The following is a 21,179-nucleotide window of genomic DNA, read 5'->3' as shown; positions in this document are numbered from 1 at the left end:
AAGAATAGCATCAGTGCAATAAAGAGCGTGTTGCCTTTGTTTTGGGGGGCTTGCATGTGCAAGATTAAATTGTCAAAAAACTGGGGTCCCCAAGTAAGGAATAAGGCCGGAATACCAGTGGTTTGCCAAGTGCTATCGTAAACTTGTACATATACAGGGAATATTTTGGCCATGATTTGTTTCATTACTTACATGTCAATGCCAAACAAGACCTTTGACATTCTGAAAACCATACAGCCATCCATTGTATTGTAGACCAGGTATCTCAGTCAATAAAGTGCATGGATTCTGAAGATTGAGGGACTTTATTTGGTTGAAATTAAAATGAGATACCGATATTTATTTGTACTTAGGAATAAAAACCCTATTCAAGGTACGTGTAGGCCTTCGTCCGGCAGTAAACATGTTTCTGCGTTCTATTACATGGCATCTTTAATTAGGTTAGGTACATGTACCTTAGGTACATGTACATGTAGATGTATTCTTGCGCTAATTCAGTGTGCAGCTAAGTGGGAAGTGGTTAAAAAGAACATCATCAAGAGAGGTTGGGTGGTATTGGTTTCAAATGAAATGACTAACTCTTCAAAGGGTACTAGGTGGGTACATAAATAAGTCAGTTGAACCTTTTTGCACCATATTCAAACTAAAATTGACAATTTTTACTTCTTTATTACCAATTCTCATATTTCCCAACAAAAACCTTAAGGGTCACGCCAACAACTTAGGGTACTGTAGGCTGGGAAACAGGAAGCGTAACAATTGTGGTCTTATGTACTCTGTAATGGTGTTATAAAAACCTATCCTTTTTTTGGTTTTGGCCTCACTGATCTTATTCACATGCATGTTCATGTATTTGTTTTCTACATGTAGCGTCACTGTGACTACTGACGTAGCCATCATTTTTCTCAATCTGCTTGCATGATGCATGCTTGAAATTTACTTTTTGCTGCAAACACTTTCAACTCATTCCCTTCTTGTTTTTCCGTCATTGAGCAGTTTCCCACATCACTAACATCACTAACCACCCATCCATATTTTCCCCTCCTTTCCTTTCTTTTACTAACACAGTACATCAGAGCAGTGTTCTTTTAGCCAAACAGCGTTTAGACTAGATCAGGATTTTTCAATCCACCTGTTAGCTAGAAGCAAAGTCACCATTTTGCCCTTTGAGTACAGACGGCCACCCTCTGACCAGAAGGGGCGTGAGAGACCTGGCCCAGTCAGAGGGAAGAAGGCCAAAGACAGTAGGCCATCAGAGGCCGACCAAGAGAACGGGCCAGTGAAGGCCACAGGGGCCAGCCGGCCAGAAAAGGGAGGGTCCAATAAGAGCTTTCTCCGCAAGGTGAAAAGGGCAGTCTGCCTTTGTGAGCCGGATGTCATCGAGTCCGAGACAAACCTTGTTGGTGAGGTCGAGGGTCACCCCACTTCTCCCAAGACCCAGACCGCCAACCCTGATGACAAACTCCAGCCGCAAGCCACCAAGGACCCTTCACAGCTCCGTGAGGAGGTAGAGAAGATCACCCAGACCTTCAACCCCACCCTTGCCAAGAAAATGCGGGAAGTGGACAAGAAGCTGGCCAAGAGAGCAGCCAAGAGAGCAGCCCGAGCCGAGGCCGCGCGGAAGGAAAAAGAACGACTGGAAAACATCCGATGTGAGAAGGAACGGAAGGAGAGACTGAAGGAGGCGAGGAAGCAGAGGAAGGAAGCCGCAAAGCTGGAGAAATTGGAAAAGAAGAAGCAACGCAAGGCCAAGAAGATAGCTAAAGAGGCTCGGCGTGCTGAAGAAAACCTTGATCCCATCGCAAGCAATGGCAAGGGTGATTCCATCTCCAAGAGAGAGAAAGAGAAGATTTCACTGTATAAGAGTTTTGGTAAGCTTCATAAAGTACAAATTATTCTCCTCAAGCCTGAGTGACTTGTACAAGTATGTTGCATCTCAATGTGCTTCACCAGATACATGTACATGTAACTCTTGGATTCATGTACATATATGTTCATGTACGTCTAACGTACATGTATAATGGAGGATGAGACTTGCCTAACACAAGGTCTATGCTATCTTGTTCCTAGTCCCTCCACTGCATTCTACCATTGACAAATGAGGGATTGGATGCAGTCTAGAAATTTTGGTGGACTGTTCTGTACAAAATTCAAATGAATGTTGAATATGTTCCACAGAGTCGGCTCTTCCAAGTTAGGGGAGTTTAGATTCATACGTGTAAGTATAGCTTTTTCTTCATGAAGTGACAGCCTACTCGCATGAAGTGACAGCCCGCTTGCATACATAGATGAAGTGACGGCCCGCTTGCATACATAGATGAAGTGACAGCCCGCTTGCATACATAGATGAAGTGACAGCCCGCTTGCATACATAGATGAAGTGACAGCCAGCTTGCATACATAGATGAAGTGACAGCCCGCTTGCATACATAGATGAAGTGACAGCCCGCTTGCATACATAGATGAAGTGACAGCTCGCTTGCATACATAGATGAAGTGACAGCCCGCTTGCATACATAGATGAAGTGACAGCCCGCTTGCATATAGATGAAGTGACAGCCCGCTTGCATACATAGATGAAGTGACAGCCTGCTTGCATACATAAATGAAGTGCAAAGTTGTACATGGCGCTGAACATAATGGACTTGAGAAGCAACAAAACACTAACGGCCATGGTGAAAAAAGTTCTTCAATGTTGACATGCTGTCTTGTTCAGAGAGCTCACCTACATGTATGCTTTTTAGTGGTGTTTGCTGAGATACATCACATAACATACATGTATAAACAGTTGTCTGTCCATTGTTATTTACTTCACAGGATCTTCTCTGAATTACATTTAAAGTTAATCACAAAGTTCATTTGCAGGAATGATTCATTTAAAACTTGGCCAGCCTTGGAAGACCGTTCTGTGCACATTTCATTTCATTCCTTCCCTCCTGCACTAACTCATTATTTTCCTTTGCTGTTCTCATTAATATCATATTCTCATTTGCTGTTGAACTAACCCATCTGAGCTTCGTAGTCCCCTGGAATTGGAACCTGCTTATTTTCGCTCGCTCCTTTTTGCAGATGATATAGTCTAGGTGTATGATGGATAGTGGTTTAGAGCTTTTGTAAAGGGCTTAACCTATTCAGAGTATTTCTGATATGTCATCAATACTAGGACCTGTTTTGTAGCAGAGAAAATTAATGCTGGAATTATGTACACATTTAATGTGGATTTGTTATCAAGTGATGTAGGGCTTGGCTCTGTGTACACGTACTGTATGTCAGCAGAATTGTCATGTGATTTGTTAAAATTCATCAAGATTTTTATTAGATTTTGTTGTAATGATTTCAAATATTTCTTTCCAACAGAGGAATAGTTATGTTTTGATTGGGCATAATGTACATGTAAAAATTAGTTTGGTGTGTGTTTTCTTTCTTGGTTTATAAAGTTCACTGTGCATGTACGGTAATGCATTGATTTTGTTTACCAGTTTTGATGTACGTGTACATGTATATTCACCACTTTAAATAAAAAATTTTATGCCTTTCTTCCACAGCACTAAACAGAAAACGAGAAAATGGCAAAGTGATCTCATTTTAACGAAGACACAAATGATTGGACTGCTAAGTTGTTGAAAATGTCTGAACCAAGATTTTACATACAGTACATGTGCATTGTATTACATGTACAGTATTACATTATTAGAAAAATCAATGTCTGGTCTCAGTGGATGTATAATCTCAAAACGTGGCTGATCTCATTTTGTAAGAGGACTGTACATACATGTACAGGTACATGTACTTAAAGCTGCATGTGGTTTTGAATGTTCATGATATTTGTTACAAGTGTTGCAGTGTGACTTTGCAAAGATTTGATTGAATCACCCCCCCTCCCATCCACCTTGTTTAGGCTGTCAGGAGAAGGTAGCAGACACCTCCCCCGTGTCTGCCTCATCTAAGACATCCATCCACCCCTATCCGTCAGCCAAACATCGCAGCCAGAGTCCCCCCTCTGGTTCCCCCAAGATCCCCCCTGGAAGCCCCCACTTCCAAGCAGCCTTGATTCAGACTGTCCCGGATGACGGTGAGGCAGTTATCCACGATGCAATCCCTAGCGTGGAGACACCCCTGAGCACCGGGGACGATGTAGCCGGAATGTCGTATCGCGCTCCCGCCCAGCGCCACTCCCCCGTCACGGTACAACGTCGGTCTTCCTCCAGACCCTCCTCTCCAGCTAGACTGGTTACCCCATCTTCAGTTACCAGACTGTCGCCGCCGGCTGTTTCTAGAACCCCCCATCCGCCAGGTGGCTACTCTCGCACTGATTACGTTCCATCTGTCAGTCGTACATGTACTTCATCTCGACGATCTGGAATCTTGGATGATAGCCCAGGTTAGTGTACCAGCAAATGCCAGAAGAAGTGCCAATAAGCCCAGACCAAGACCTTGGTGGAGCTCTAGGCACAGAATTTGAAAATTAAACCAGCGGTGCGTCCTGGATTTGTTATGGGGGAGGGAGATTGGACTGGAATTTACCCCCAAAATAGCTCATGATTCTCCCTGAATCCACTTTATTTGTTAACACTAAACTGTAAAATAGGAAGGATTTTGCTAAAAGTAAATGTATAGCTTGAAAAACATTTTTCACTTTGAAAAACTGGGACATGACTTTTTGATCTGTAACTTACAATGACTAAAGGAGTACAAGGATTGTAAATTATAATTTTATACTTCTTGTGGATCACTTTCATTTCCACACATATTTACTTAAAATTGCCTCACTTTCATTTCAAGATGGCTGGCCTTGTGAATATCCGAGAAAGGCTATTGCCAATGTTGTGCTTACAGTGTTAGATTAATCTTCTGACTATGGCAGTGGTATCATTGGGCAGTGGCCCTCACTGATGGCCGTTAGCATTGTATGGAGCCAATGTTATGTGACAGTCGCTCCATACAAACCCAACACAAAGTTTTCTGCCATTAAGGGAGGTCATCAGGAATGTCAAGTGAAATGTCATTGGATTCATCTATATTCCTGTCTTTAACCCCTTGTTTTGCAGCTGAGAAGTCTCGCTTCTCTCGCTATGGAGGCACGGACATCAATGCCAATTCTCGCATCGACCCTTTGTCCAAGTTGTATGGCAGTCGGCAGGCCTCGCCAGCAAAGATTCCACAGCAGACACGCCAACAACCAGTGCGGGCTGTCCATCCATCAACAGAGGTAAGCTGCCCAGTGGTAGGGCGTACTTAATCCGCACAGATCCAGATCATGTACAGTGATCCGTCGTTGGTTCACAGACACCAGAACCCTGGGAATTGATAAGAGTGAACCAACCTTGTGACCACTGATTGAGAACACAATCCTTGTGAAACAAACACCAGGTTTTATACCCCAATGTTCGTCAGTGTTCTGGTCAAGTATCGGTACTGCGACATTCTGCAAGAACTTGGGCATTTTCCACATAGAGGGGATGTCAAGACCACGAATGTACATGTACTTGTGGAGACTTGCAAACCCTCTGAGCAGTTGTGAGTGCATGTCTTGGGAAGAACATGTCCTCAACTACTGTGCAGCAATGATTATCTTGTAGGACACCCTGAATAGGTAATGTACCTGTAACCTATTATGTTCCATCCAAGGGGTGTATTTTTGACAGGTCAAAATACTCAAATAATGTCCAACAACCAATATAGAAAGAATTGTTGGTTATGATTGCCAAAATGGCAAGTTTGGCAAAAATAAAAAACAGTTTTGTCCCTGTGACATGTACATGTTTTCTGTGGGCAGAAAGGAAAAAGAAGTTTTTCTCACACATTTGTATACACTGTCAGTGTACATATAAATGTTCACTGGTTAAAAGTATCAGCCAGAAAGGTCAGATTGACTTTGTTTAAAATAAAACAAGCAACACTTTTTAAACGTTGTTTAGATGTACATACATACATGTTGTGGTGTGCATAAATACACATGGATCTGTTGAGCATTTTTATGGCACATCCAAAGTACAGTTTTTCATTTTTTCTTTATTTCCAAGTTCTCATTTCCCAACACTATCATACTGTCAAAATAAAGTAGGTTTGAAAACAGAAAATATAACTTTGGTTTCACCGTATCGGTCTTGATTGCCAAAATGTTGCCCTGCACGTGCTATGTCAAGTGCACGTACAAGGATGGACCAATTAATTGCCTGGGAGCTTCCACAATTCCAACAGTGTCTGCGCGTACAGTTACTTTTCTTCTGTAACTCGATCCTTATTGTCAGTGTTGTCTACTGAGCTCATCAGCAATGGACTCTGTCCATTATGCTTATGCAGTGTACAGGCTGAATATCAAAATGAATGGTTGGACAAAGTGATTAATTCTGTTCAAGCAAGCTTTTCTCATTATTTCATCCAATCCTCTTGTAGTGCATTAATCCCTCAGGGTTGAAAAGATTGTAACTCAAGAATCTCCTCTTTCTGCAGACGGTTAGTAAAAGCTCCAAACTGTCTCATCGCTATAGCAACCATCGTAACTATAGCACAGAGGATGACCTCAATGATGACGTCATCAATCTCCATATTAATGACACGTCTGGATCCCTGTCACCAGCCTCCACAACATCCAGCAGGTAAAGTTGTTTCTCCTTTCAGCTAAGTGAAATAGTCAGTCAAGGAATTTATCATTTGTTACTTCTTTCATTAAACTATGTATTATTGGCAGTAGTTCATTTAAATATAAAGAACTGCCTTGCAACGTTTTTACATAGAGGCAGGACACAGAAGGAGTTGCAACTCTGGCACATCAAAGTGTTCAATGATTATTGCTGCCAAGTCAGACAAATAATAGAAAACATTCCAAAAATGCTCGTTTACTGCCTGCCTCTTTGCCAGACAAGTGGGACCAGTGATATCCTAGCAATACTTGTAGTGTTTTGCTTGCAATGAAATAAAAATTTTTGCTGTGACCAGGAAAGAGAGAGACAAAAATCTCCAGTATTAGACCTACATGTACTTTTGCCATCGTGAATAAACTTTGTGAAGTTTGATACACCGTTCCATTCGTGTAAAGGTTTTAATTTCATTCCCCTCCCTCCAATACATCAATTTTCAAAGTCTTGGTACGAATTTGGCTGAGACTGGCCAACAAAATGTGGACTACTACTTGAAAGCTAAGTTCATTAGGAACAAAATGCACTTTTTTGTCAAAGTGAATGATTATGAAATCTCATAAAATACGCTTTTGTACAAATGCCAGAATAAAAATGATTCAAATCAAACAAAATCTTGTAAACAATGGGGCTATTTATTCCCAAAATAACTCCAGAAGAAAGTTCTCATTAAGGGTAATGACTGCACATATAGATTTAGGGCACACAGCATAATGCATACAACTGTGCAAGCATTAAATTAGATGTTGTAATGAGATCATACCAAGCACCAACAAAGGCATAGATATTCAATTTCCATACCTCAGTACATGAAGTTTTAAGGATGCAGATTACCAGCCACAAATCGCGACGACGATCATAGGGTACAAAGGGGTTTCGTGGTTGTGAAGCAGATGGTGTGTAGCAAACGCTTGATGCGCTCGAGGTGCTCTGGCTATGGACATACCAGGCATGCCAGATAGTGGTCGGCCAGATGTTATAGCCTGGGCAGTTCAAACTCCTTCGGGGTCCTTCCTCTACCGGTATAGTTTTTAACTGTTTGTTCTGAGCAGGCGGTCCAGTTTCACCATGGGTCAAAGGTCAAGGGGCAGTTCATCCGACCTTCGATGCCCACCTATTCCTGGTGCCTCACCTCCAACGAGTGCAACCACACCCAAGGTGACAAGGCGTGTCTCTGGATCTTATAACACTGAATACAAGGTGAATTTGGAAGCAGTGTAGCAATGTTATTGGTTTGGTGTTAGGACGGATTGTATTGAGCTGTTAAATGTAATTGTTTTTTTTATGAGCAATAATGTTCTCTTTGGCTTTGTTCCAATTACATTGTAATGACTTCAAATATTACATTGGCCAATGAGTGATGGAGCCATCGTCTAGAAACCAGATCCATTTACCTTAAGTTTGAGAAGCAGAATGCAGGTTTTATTTCCTTAAAACCACTTCAGTAGCAAGAATTGCTTTGCATTGGTTTGAACTCTCTAGTCGAAATGGGAAATTTGATGGTTTCAATCACCACCTGCTGGTTTGAAGGAGTGTGTTTAACCCTTAGAAGAGCCAGTTTTTTTCTGACCATCTTCAACAGGTGGTTATGTTACAGTCATTTGAAGTTTTCAGTCTCACGCATGCTGGCCAGTGTGCAATGAGCTTAGCATTGGGGAAATCATACGTTTTGCGACCTGTCTCGTTTCAATGGGCATTTTGCAAGAACTGTAGGCTCAATTTTCACAAAATTGTGAAAATGAGCACAAAATAGTTTTGTAAAAGCTCCTGAAGGCTCATGGAAAATTTCTGGCAAAAATATTGGAAGAAATATGCCTTGAAGAGACAGAACATGCCCTTCTCTCACCCGGCTCTTTAGGGTAAAACCAGCCCCATGAACTGCCACTGGAAACAGGTTTTCACATCCTGTGGCTTCTGTGGCTCAAACGCAGCGTAAGAGGCGACAGTAAGGTCTCATTGTCACTGATTTTCTTGAAACTCTCCTCCTGCAGCCCACCTTTGTCAGTAATGCGTCTCGTCCGCCCCCTACCACCAATGGCCCTAAGGTCCCATCTGTCTCACGTACCAAGGCCAGTTCCATCCTGGAGGAATCCAACAGTGAGAAGGTGAAGGAAGAGGAGCCACTCCAGTCTGCCTTCAGCTCAGCCGAACACTCTGTTCTTGGCACCGTACGTAGATGTGCATCATTACTGACATCGACATAATATCAGATGTTCCATAGGGTTGTAACTGAGTCCATCTCTCGTGGCTTTCACGGCATGGGTGTTATTTTCATCCATAGCCATAACTTTCAGACATAGCCGTACATTCTCCAGCTCACAATACCAGTCTGTTGTCAAATGTAAACTTCTTCTGATTGTTTTTCTTTCTTGTAATTATTCTTTAATTTTGTTGGTTTTGGGGGCAATTTTAGGGAAGAACAGGAAACACCTACAATGGAAAGTCTGTCAATGGAGGAATGATTGGACTAGCCAACCTGGGCAACACGGTGAGTAACTTGTTTACCATATAAGACCTGCTGAGCACTGGATACCAACCAAAATATCACATGGTTATAATTGGTTTTGACTGGCTCCCAGCTGATATCAGCGACGCCATATTTTTCTACAGGGCTCCATGATATGCAAGCCAGGTTTGTAATAGGTTCGAGTCCCAACTGAGTTAACTCAAGATTTTTTTACGTACTCTTAAAAGTAGTAAGCATGTAGTCTAAATGTCAAAATCCCATTATAGGATGGGTGAAAACTCATGTAGTTTTTCCGCTTGTCTCGTTGGCAGTGCTACATGAATTCCATCCTGCAGTGTCTAGCCCAGAACAAGGACTTGAGAGAATACTTCTTGACAAATACCTACCTTGACGACATCAACCGTAGATCACCTAGACAGGGTACCCTTGTCAAAAGTAAGACCCTTCTCTTTAATCCTGGAATCTTCCACAGAGTTGATAACTAAAGAAGTCCGTTCAAAAATATCTGCTCTGTCTGATTAAGTTAGGGTTGTGTGACCTAGTGGTTAGAGGAACTCCTGATCATAGGGTCCGGGATTCGAATCCAGCTGCTAGCATGCTGCAACATTGGGTAACTCACTTTACCTCAACTTGCTTCTGTCCACCCAAGAGTCGAAATCGGTACCTGTGAGGCTAGAGGCTGGACAGAGGCTGATATTAGCTTGCAAAGTTGGTCTTAAGGCCTGAAAACATGGGCAGTAATAATTCTAAGAGTGCTTTAAGCAGTTTGACTACTAGATATATGCACTTTGTGAATAAATGGTATTATCATTGTTTTGATGGGTTGTACATGTGAGCCATCATTAAATGTATTGTAAAAGTATTGAGAAGCCATTTTAGTTCATTTTGGTGACTTTTTATCAATTTTTTTTTTTTAAAGGTTTTGCCGAAGTAATGAAGGAAATCTGGAATCCCAAATATAAGAGCGTGGTGACTCCTAACAGCCTGCAGTTAGCATTCCAGCGGATCGCAAAACACTTTGGTCCTGGAAAGTAAGTACTGAATGAAAACTATAGATGGTGCTAAATCTAGGTCCGGTCAGAGAGAATCATTTTGCAGTTACGGCTACGCCCCCTCGCCTTCCACCTCTGCTGCTTGGGTTCGATGCCCACCCAGGCGGAAATGTGGATTGGGGTTTGGAGTCCTATCTGACTCCCTTCGTTTCTCTGGAATATTTGTCTGCAGTTCCCCCCCCCCCGTCCAAACAGAACACTTCTCCGCCGTCATTTTCCTCAAGTCCCCGGGGAGCAGTTCACATGAACCTGTAAAGGCCTCTTTGATCATTAAAAACAAGGAATAAATTTATTAAACGGGGGTTTTTTCAGCGGTTGTCATTTTGCATGAATAAATGAAAGTTACAGCACTGTTCCGAGTCTACCCTGTTGTAGATGAGACTGCTGGTAAGTCAGCTTGGTGTAGTTGTATTAGTCTGGACTTCCACTTCTGTGACCACAGTGCGAATCCCACTCAAACAAATTTGAATTCTCCTTGATTCTGCAGATCAATCCCAAAATATCATTTGACTTTACCGCCATTTCAAAAAATGAACTAATGTCTTCTATCAACCTTTTGATGCATGTTCCTTTGTGTTTCTTGGTTGTTTCTACAGGCAGCAGGATGCTCAGGAATTCCTCTGCTACTTCCTGTGTGAGCTTCATGACGAGACAAACACCGCTCCAAGGAAGAGGGGCAATGAGCCAGACATCCCAGATGATATCTCGTAAGTTAGACTCATCCACTTTCAACTGAGTTAATCCAGACTCGTGACATATACTCAGTGACTCATACTCACTCTTACAGGGAGAATTTGAAAGTTAGACTTCTCCACTTTACACTCAGTTTACTCTGACTCACAACAAATACTCATGGACTCAGACTCATGGACTCAAATATCGCTCCAGAGAAAGAGGCGAATAGCTAGAAATTACTGCTGATATCTCTTGTAAGGAAGACTCAACCTCTTTGAATGTTGTTGGCTTCTACTTACAACAAACTGACAGTGACTCAAATTCAAGTTCATCTGAAATGAGATTATGGAACTCATGCAGACACAAGCCCAAGGTTGGACTCAGATTTAGTTGTTCAACAAATTCAAAATCTGAGTTTGTTTCAAGTCAGTTGTCATGGTAAAGTTGGGTGCAAGTCCCTCTCAACTTTTGGTGTTGTTAGCTCAGTCTCAAACAGAAAACCAACTGAAGGCTACAATGCTATAGATTGTCTTGTTTTGTTGTTTGGTTTTAATTTTGGGAGTAATTTAATTTGGAGTAATTGATTTCTACCTTGCCTTTCATTTCTTTCCCAATCATCTATGTAACTCAACTTGGTTTGTGTGTGTTTCTCTTCTCTTTGTTTTTCAGTGAGGATGCAAAGGCCAAGTTGGCTTGGGGACGTTACTGCGCTCACAACAACTCCATCTTCTCCCGCCTCTTTGTTGGACAACTCAAGAGCACCTTGGAATGCCAGACTTGCAGGAACCGCTCTGTGACCTTTGACATCTTCTGGGACATCTCTCTGCCAGTTCCCGAGGTCAGTTATCCACTTGTATTTCATTGCTGTCAAAGATGGCTTGCGACTTTCAGGAAAATCATTGAATTCTTTCAGCTTTGGCATGGCCAAACCAAAGATGGTTTTGCCTTTCACAGTATGTGTTTAGTGTTCACTCCTACCTGCCTCTTTCCACTGAGAACTATAAATGCGTACACAGAGCTACTTCAGAGCTGCAATGGTATTAGAAATGTTTATTGGCCCAGTGAGCAGGGGTAATAATGATTTATGTACAGTGCATTGCAGCGTCCAGCTGGTACTGAAAGTGGGATTCTAACATTTTATGTGATTAGAATAGTAAGGATATGCCCACAGTACCAAATGCTAGATGTAGCATTATACTGTGGTGGGTTCATCTGCTGAAAGACGGAGGCAGATCAGAACAACTACAACCCAAACCCCAAAACGAACTTTTTATCTAGAGCAGCTACGTCTTTATACCTGGTGGGTTGTTGTTAACTAAAAACAAAGAACCAAACATGTGCTCATAACACTTAAAAGGGAAAAATCATCAGAAAGAACAAATACAGTGTGTAGCGTGGCAAAGAAACCACAAGAGGGCGCTAGCGCGACCAAGCATGTCTGTTGTTTGTGCTATTTACATGAGATTCTGTCTCGAGCACACGCAGCGGTGATGAATAATGCAGGTCAGTGCAGGTCTTGGTGGTGCGAAGGTAGCGTGAACGTACTGACTAGGCAGCGTGTGCAATCAGGTAATAGTAGAGAGATAAACTAGAATTTTTAACTAATTGTCCAGTTTAACCAATACATGCATATGTCGTGTTGTTTTCACAACAGTATTATTATTTCCCTGTTGACTTGGCCTAGAAGCATTCCTGAAATCATCTCGGTTGCCTGCAGAGTACCGGTATTAGCTGCAGAGTATGTACAGTAGAGCCGTTTGAAGTATTACCTAGCTAATCAGTCACAATAACTTTGGCCAAGTTTCTTGGAACATGTTCTGTCCTTGGACTAGGTTTGAGACTGCACCCAATTTTGCGTCGTTACTTAACGCTCTGCAGAAAACTTGTGCTTACTACAGCGTAAAATGTTGCTAACCCTTCACACTCTTTCCTGATGCTCACAGGTTTCCATTGTTACATCACAAAGTTAAGCATATTTTCCTCTGAAGTACAATACATGCTGTTATTTTTTATTATTTCAACCACATCCAACAGCAACCAAATCGGCAATTACAGGATGGTACATGACAATAATTTAAGACATTTAATTAACAAATAAATAATTAACACCAAAAAAATCAAAAATTCAAAAAAAGACATTACAATTCAATAATACAATTAAAATTGCATAGATAACGCAAAAGCTGCATATTCATAAAACATTTTACATAAAATTGGATTAATTAGATGAAACTATGTGGTAAAGCTGCTTACGAAAAATTCCAAGGATTGCCACACCGAACACATCACACCTCCCATGGAGTCGGTTGTAGGTCAAGGAGATTCTGGAGACAAAGCCACAAAGACTGATAACAGTCTTCATGAAACAGTGCAAAATTGTTTCTGCTGTGGTTATTTCATGCAAAACCTGGCCACAAAATTCTCATGTTCAGTTTGTTGTAATTGCCTACAGCAGGTAAAATCCTACCAACGTCGTGCCAGCTGGGAACGTGACAACCAGTCAGTCAAGCATTCCTTTGACATCAAGGACTGTCTCAACAAGTTCACAGAGGCTGAGGTACTAGACGGGGACAACATGGTGGTAAGTTGAACAAGTTGGTCTTTCATGGTCCATCTGGATGCTCTTTAGTGTCATAATTGGATTCTCATTTAGCTCTCTAAGCAATGAAATACTTGCTCAGCAATAACAGGGTACCAGCCGTAGCATCATGTAAATGGATGTCATTGGTAACTGGTTCACAGCTGATTCCTACGTAGTTCGTATATGTAAATTTGTCAAGCAATTTCTTTTCCATTTCAAAAAAAGGTCATGTTATTCGGCCAAGGATAGTCAGAAGTCTCAAGCAAAAAAGGCCTAGACTGATATCAGCCCTGAATGGTGCCCAGCCCAAGTTCAATCAGTAACCGTTTGCAAATCACCGATCAGTTTTAGCTGGTTACCCACACAAAAAAATATACTTTGGGTACCAGGCAGAATCAATCATACAGTTGCTGTTTGAACTTGGCTCCAGACATGAGCCTTAGATTCTAGCATACAATTTGAAGGTGTTAGGGGTACTAGACTCACACCTGGACTAGGAAGTTTGAATTCAGTATGGGTGGTTTGGCTGAAGCAGACTGGTGGGCTTCATCTTCTGTATGCAATCCAAAGACAGCCAGATGCAGGTGAGATACAGAGTGTATGGTTCATGACAATACCATCCAATATCAGTCAAAGGCTGCCAGGAAAGTTGATACCTAACAGTGAAAGTAAAGTAGACTGGTACCCAACATCTTCTGAAAACTCTGGAAAAAGTGAACCAGTGTAAAAAATAATGGCATTTAATTCTTTCAAGCAACTCCGTTCTTAGCCTACATCATTTGCCACTGTGTAGCAGGGAAATTGCCTACAGTGAAAGCAACTCGTGTTTTTTCTCTCACGATGATGAATACTTGCCAGTTTTTAAATTCTCGAAATGATGTCATACACCACTCCCAAATTAGCCTCATGTGGGTAATTTGGTCAGTACGTGTTAATCTCTTTCCCTTAATTCTTGACAGACCTGTGAGAAATGTAAGAAGAAGCGCGTCTTCACCAAGACCTTCTCCATCCAGCGCTTCCCCAAACATCTTGTCCTCCGTATCCTTGTAAAATTACGTGACAAGACTGACACAATATCACATGCAAAAGAGGAGCTTTAAAGTGAAAAGGAACATTTTCACTGCAACAACTTCACATTGTAAGTTTGTTCGTGGCAAAAATTGTAAAAGCTGGTTGTTGCTGTGGCTTGAATGTACAGCAGAATAAAGGTTAAAGTATTCCTGGACATTAGTCAATAGTCCTTGACTGGTGACTGATGCATGCAGATCTGAAGCGTTTCAGTGGTCTCCGTGCCAAGCTGACAACTTTTGTGGACTTCCCGTTGACTGGCTTGGACATGTCTCGTTATCTGGCAGACAGCGCAGGTAAGTCACACATTGATCTCCCGTCCCCCATCAAATCCTCTTATTTTTCTGCTCTGGTGCACTTCATGTTGTGTGTCTTCATTTGTCATCTGCATGCTTATGGAGTCTTGTAACTTGAACCGATAGTTTTTAATGGGAGAATAAATGAAAGTTCGTCATTTGAGTGTTGAGAGAAAGGCTAAACATTTCATTTGATGTTTTGTGACTCGGATGACACCAAAGACTTCCTTGTGTGTTAGAGGAAAACCAGAATTCTCACCACAAAATGCTTGGGACTCGGCCATTTTAACCTCGTACAAATAGCAGTGTTGTAGTCGAGACCATCACAAGACGAGACACAAGACCGGTCACAAGACCATCACAAGACCAGACACAAGACCAGACACAAGACCGGTCACAAGTAACAATGTGAACAATGACAAAGGAATGCTTTTGTTGAAGTTCATTAAAATAGCTTATGACTTGAATTCAGACTGGAGGTCTAGTGTTGGTCTTGTGTGGCCTTGTGAAGGTCTTAAGTGGTCTCGACTACAAAACTGACTTCATGTAGTTGAAACGTCTAAAAATGAACCAGTTGAGCCTCTGTTACCTTCATGTAATCATTTCTGACCATCACCTTGAAAGTTAACAATTCTATTAACCCGTAGATAAGTGTGCTTGTCTCGCTCGGTGGAAAATGCTGTGCAAAAACAGCATAAGTCTTAAAAGAGCTTTTACAACAAAAGTGCGAGGGGATTCTACAGTCAACTTCTCAAACAAAAGCAGATTGAAAACTCCACAGTGATCATAAGTAACGCTGTGATTACTGTTAGTAAAGATGCCTTAGGCTTACAGTTTTATGACGATTAAAAGGGGACACAGCGTCATCTTTTGCAACATTGTACATTACTGCAAATATAATTGCTTTTTTCTGTCGATACCCTCTCAAGCCTCAATTTTGCATCATCACACGCATGTTCAGTATGCTTTCGAAGCACTTTTTCTTGTGTGTAACGTTTCTTTTCATAATTTCTCTGTTCACTTCGTGCTAATCCATGCTCATTAATTCTCATATCCATAATAGTCAGAGTTCCACTTTGTAAATTTGGTAAAATTTTAAATGATAGCCAAAGTTTGTGTTCCATGTACATGTACAATTTTGAAGCCACATACCTCTATGCCGTGAAAGTGTAAGTTTGTCTCTGTCACTTAGGTTTTCAGCAACAAATTTTACACATTTGCATTTGAAGGAACAATGGTCGCTATCACCTGGAACCCTGCTACCAAATGGGACCGAATTTTCTGAAGTCGTAGCTAAACCATTGCTTCATCCGTGCATGCTTGCATGTTGGCTTCAGAATCCTTGCACTGCAAACTAACTTTCTCATCAATTACTCTGTTGGCTGTGTCTTGTCACTGTCTCTTTTCCATCCCTGCCTTTGCATGTCTATTAACCCAGCTGACACCGGCCTGCTCAATCTGACCACTGCTATCAACCACATCGAACCACTTAGTCACGATCTGTTCTATTTAGTCTGGAAGATGTGTGGTACGCCACCGGTCGTAAGCATGGACGAGATGCTGTCCCTTCAGGATCAAAAGAGTTAGTCCATGCTCAGTTAAAAGCCTTCAATCTCTCGGTGCTCAAAGAACACTCTTTAACCCTAACAGGGCTAAATCCTCCAATTTTAATATGATATTTACACACACTCTTGGGAGAAACGTCTCCTTGATGTCCCCTGCTGCAACCACAGCAGGAAACAAGAAAACTTGAACTATCCACAAATTTGCCTGAGGGAACAAAAACCTGTGATCTCCGGACATATTTCCCAGAAATGATTGTCCTTGTCAATGGGTCACCAGTTCACTTTGCGAATGTGGAGGGAATTTCTAGGGCAAAATAAAAAGGGTGGTGGACGTTACATTCAGGAATAATATGCATCAAGAGTGTCCCTATCCGCTCCGAGCATGAACAAAAGAGGGCGTATTTGGAAATGAAATTGAGAGGCGCGCAAGTTTATGTGCATTTGATGTGGAGCACGCCGAGTATGTGCAACAAATTTAGTCTGAAATGTGTGGTCTTCGCGTGCATGCTGAGCATGAGCAAGAACCCGGTTGGAAAACTTAGTACCCTCTGTCTTTCTTTCGCGGATGAGGGTGCACTTCAGCTCAGGGTGGATATGCATGCTAACATTCTTGGTCATTTCCATGTAGTGCTATAGTTATCTGTCTTTCCTTTCATTTTACCGTCAAAAGTAAATGCAAGTGTTGAAGCATGTAGACAAGATTGATTTAAAGATTTGAAGAAACTAACTCATTAGCTGGCTCAATTCATCGGAAGCCAAGTCATGATTATAATCATTTAAAGCTCACTTTGAAACAAATGGTTTTCCCAGTTAAATTTATCAAACATTTATTCATCTAGTAAAAGGAAGGATTCATTTTCAAATGGCAAATCAAATCTGTGGAGTACTGCTATGTTTTCATGTTTGCTTGGAAGAGCTGCAGTTTCCAATCAGCATTCCAAATATTTGTTAAGTCTGAATCTAAAGAAACTATAATTTGCAATGTTTTCATTTTGTAACAAAACATACACACTAAAAAATATTTGCTCTTAATAAAATGTTAATAACTGGTGTACAAAATGCATTTGCGTAGTCGAAATATTTGATGCCATTTTGGAAAAAATGAAGGTTATTCATTCAGTACTCGGTAGAATTTGAAATTATTTTCCGTATGAAGTTGGTTTCATTGACTGATTTATTTATTCCCAGACAATCCTTCCCTGGATCAACTCAGCAGTCAGTACAACCTGGGTGGAGTCTCACAACACTCTGGCTCTATGCTAGGGGGACATTACATCGCTTATGCCAAACACCTGCAGAACAAAAAGTGGCACTGCTATGATGATACCAGGTGAGAAGGATTGTAGAGCATTGTACCACAGAGCATGGCTTGATGCTATGACTCTACAAACTAGAGAATTGAAGGGGTTAGCAATAAATCACTGTTAGAAGACCGAAAAAAACGGAAGTGCACACTGCATTAAAGTGCCCAAATTGTGTTACCCACCATATGGCAGTCAAGTTACCATACATTGTCCACACTTGTAAAATCATAACCTATGTTGGACACTCCCATCCTGTCAACACATGGGATGGCCGCAATAATTTCAAATTTCTTCATTCAAATTTCATTAATCTCACGCACAGGATGTTTGGTGTCTTCAAAGCACAACCTGTTAAGTGTCACGTAACGCTGATATCAACCAGGAAGTAATATGACCTTTTTGGGAATATTTTGGGGGATAACTTCACTATCAGTTAGATTCTACAACTTTCTAAAATTGTTCCATCGTTATTCCCAACAGAGTGGATTCCATCAATGAGAAGTCAGTGCCAAGCTCCTATGCATATGTCCTCTTCTATGAGCAGGCCAACCAGCCGTAAGCCAATGAACAAAAGGCCAATCTTGCCATGAGGGAGGGAGGGGTAGAGAAAGAGACACATATAACATGTAGTACACCTGTGTAGCAAAGGCAATCAATTATGCAAATGAACCTGTTTCAATTGTAAATTTTGGATTACAGGAGGGTTGGGATTATCAAATCACACTAATTACAGTTTTCATCATACCTCTTCTGGAAATGTTAAAAATCATAGCTACAGGATCATTTTATTCAACAAACAAGTCAACCTGTCAATAGATCAATTTAGGAATCAACTTCAAAATTGCAAAGAAATAAATCAGCCATTCGTACAATTTACATGTACAAAGGATTGAACATTGCATTCACAAGTATAGTTCACTCATTCAAATCATAACTTCTAATACAAAAGCCATCAGGTTATCTTTAAAATCACAGTCGTTGCAGTCAAACAATAGGAATCAAAATTATATTTAGGAAACTTGATTCATTATTCGTGATTAGTCTCCGCTCACCAAAATCAAACCTGAAAGAATTATGCAAAGTCAAATTAGTTTTTCTACAGTTCTGTGTCATCTGTCTACCCCTCCCTCCATTTGTACCTTCCTCCCCTCTTCCACCAAGTGGAACAAGCCAGAACAAATCATCTTGGGTGAGCAAACACATCTGAGGGGAGGTGTACAACCTTTTTTTTTATTTAAAATACTTTTATATAAAGATATTTATATATTATAACCCCTTGAGTATGATGGTGCATTGTTACTTTGGGGGAGGTACCATTGCACTACCGTGGGGGGATACTTGAGGGGTATAGTTTTAGTATTTTGTATCAAAGTATTTTATATTTATGAATGGTATTCAATTGTGTCATGTGACCCATAACCAGATATCATATGTGTGTGACCAATCAAAACAAAAAAATTTTAAAAAAATTCCTGCAGTGGAAATTGATGGGGATAAGACCTTGGAGTGGTTTTCTTAACATAAGGATTTGCTCAAAACACAACAAATCCTCTGCAGTAAGCCGTAGGGTTTCTGTTGGAGGTGGGATTTAGTTGTGCTTTTGCCTTTTAAAACAAGTCCAGAAAGTCTTATGTTGGAATTAGCTAGCAATAGTCCATCTTGGCAAGTTGAAAGTTCAGAGGTCAAATAGTTTTTAATTTTCATTGCCATGTGAATCTGTTTTTCTCAGGTTTACTTTTAGATTTGCTTCCTGCATATTTTTATTCTTTCAAGTATAAAATTATTGGTACTATATTATTTTAATTTCCTTTTCTTTTTTTTAAAGTTCTGTTGGACCATATAGTAATACCTCTGAAAACAGATCAAATTTTGGATTTTAAAAAACCGTAACTGTCATTTTTAATTTATTTGTTCCTGCAATATTTTAGTTGTTTGCTTTCTATGTGTTGGATTAGGGTCTGGTAGATTGCTTGAAATGCAAAGGTACATGTTTGACTTAGAGGTGCATTTGGGAGTAGCTTGGTCATTGTGGGCCTTGGATGATGGGTAAAAGGTGAAAATAGGGTGGTAGAGGGAGAGAGAGAGTGGGTGGGGAGAACTGAGAGAGGATGCGGTTTCTGAGTGGGGCTTAGAAAAGTCTTGAATGGGTAGGATTGGTGGTGAGGGAAAGGTGGGGATAGGGTGACTGAGTGGGGCTCAGGGGAGCCTTGTAGGGTTAGGATTGGTAGTGGGAAGTAGGTGGGGATAGGGTGACTGAGTGGGGCTCAGGGGAGCCTTGTAGGGTAAGGATTTGTAGTGGGGAGTAGGTGGGGATAGGGTAACTGAAGTGGGGCTCAGGGGGAGCCTTGTAGGGTAAAGATTGGTAGTGGGGAGTAGGTGGGGATAGGGTGACTGAGTGGGGCTCAGGGGGAGCTTTGATGGGTAAGGATTGGTAGTGGGAAGTAGGTGGGGATAGGGTGACTGAGTGGGGCTCAGGGGGAGCCTTGTAGGGTAAGGATTGGTAGTGGGAGTAGGTGGGGATAGGGTGACTGAGTGGGGCTCAGGGGGAGCCTTGTAGGGTAAAGATTGGTAGTGGGGAGTAGGTGGGGATAGGGTGACTGAGTGGGGCTCAGGGGAGCCTTGTAGGGTAAGGATTGGTAGTGGGGAGTAGGTGGGTAGGGTGACTGAGTGGGGCTCAGGGGGAGCCTTGTAGGGTTAGGATTGGTAGTGGGGAGTAGTTGGTGTAGGGTGACTGAGTGGGGCTCAGGGGGAGCCTTGTAGGGTTAGGATTGGTAGTGGGGAGTAGGTGGGGATAGGGTGACTGAGTGGGGCTCAGGGGGTAAGGATTGGTAGTGGGGAGTAGGTGGGGATAGGGTGACTGAGTGGGGCTCAGGGGGAGCCTTGTAGGGTTAGGATTGGTAGTGGGGAGTAGGTGGGGATAGGGTGACTGAGTGGGGCTCAGGGGGAGCCTTGATGGGTAAGGATTGGTAGTGGGGAGTAGGCGGGGTAGGGTGACTGAGTGGGGCTCAGGGGGAGCCTTGTAGGGTTAGGTCAGGTCATTAAGTGTTGGCTTTTTGTATGTGGTAGAGAATGTGTAAGGGAAGTAACTTTGGTTGGAGGAGGATCTTTCTTTTTTCTTTAGTTTGTGCTTTCCATTCATTTGTTTAATCACATGTCACTCTTTTTCTTGCATTTTTGCACTTTTTTCATGCTGTCTATTCAATGTCATGGAATTCCATCTTTTGGCAGAGAGCCTGCTACATGCTTTTAGTTTGTGTTCTGCAAAACCAGTCAACCTTCAACAGTGTGCTTTATTTCCTTTCAGTATCAATTTGTTTGCCTTTTTTAATTTTTGTGATTTTCTTGTTTGCTTTTTTAGAGACTAGATAGGTTGTTAGGAAGAGTTTTTAAGCAATTTTACTTTTATTTTTGTCTAAATTGTGCATTCTGTTGGTGTTAGTTGTTGAATTGGTTATTATCTTAGGTTGGTTATTGGTTGGTCAGTTTGGTAGTCGGTTATTGTTTAATTTGTGTTTGTTTCTTTTTTGTCTTAT

At 41.5% G+C, this 21,179-nt stretch overlaps 1 protein-coding gene across 1 annotated transcript; it reads left to right on the top strand.

The window, feature by feature from the left end:
• Positions 1 to 570: 570 nt before the first annotated feature.
• LOC110989351 (uncharacterized) lies at positions 571 to 19,549 on the top strand. Its single transcript, XM_087141831.1, has 18 exons — positions 571 to 596; positions 1,069 to 1,871; positions 3,899 to 4,381; positions 5,049 to 5,209; positions 6,454 to 6,599; positions 7,691 to 7,838; positions 8,630 to 8,806; positions 9,052 to 9,126; positions 9,417 to 9,540; positions 10,025 to 10,136; positions 10,754 to 10,864; positions 11,502 to 11,670; positions 13,285 to 13,413; positions 14,373 to 14,451; positions 14,679 to 14,777; positions 16,216 to 16,359; positions 17,531 to 17,672; positions 18,127 to 19,549. The coding sequence occupies exons 1-18, from the start codon at positions 571 to 573 to the stop codon at positions 18,203 to 18,205; spliced, it is 3,207 nt and encodes a 1,068-aa protein (XP_086997957.1). The 3' UTR covers positions 18,206 to 19,549.
• The last annotated feature ends 1,630 nt before the right edge of the window (positions 19,550 to 21,179 follow it).

Source organism: Acanthaster planci, linkage group LG10 (assembly GCF_054643075.1).
Source record: "Acanthaster planci isolate LZ-2023a linkage group LG10, COTS_SCS, whole genome shotgun sequence".
Taxonomy (NCBI): domain Eukaryota; kingdom Metazoa; phylum Echinodermata; class Asteroidea; order Valvatida; family Acanthasteridae; genus Acanthaster; species Acanthaster planci.
The sequence above is the reverse complement of the archived record's forward strand: the minus strand, read 5'-3'. Positions and strand labels throughout refer to the sequence as shown.

Coding starts and splice junctions, on each gene's coding strand:
- LOC110989351 (XM_087141831.1), top strand. CDS start 571: ATGACTAACTCTTCAAAGGGTACTAG. Junction 4,382..5,048: donor AATCTTGGATGATAGCCCAG/GTTAGTGTACCA, acceptor CTTGTTTTGCAG/CTGAGAAGTCTCGCTTCTCT. Junction 6,600..7,690: donor GCCTCCACAACATCCAGCAG/GTAAAGTTGTTT, acceptor TGTTCTGAGCAG/GCGGTCCAGTTTCACCATGG.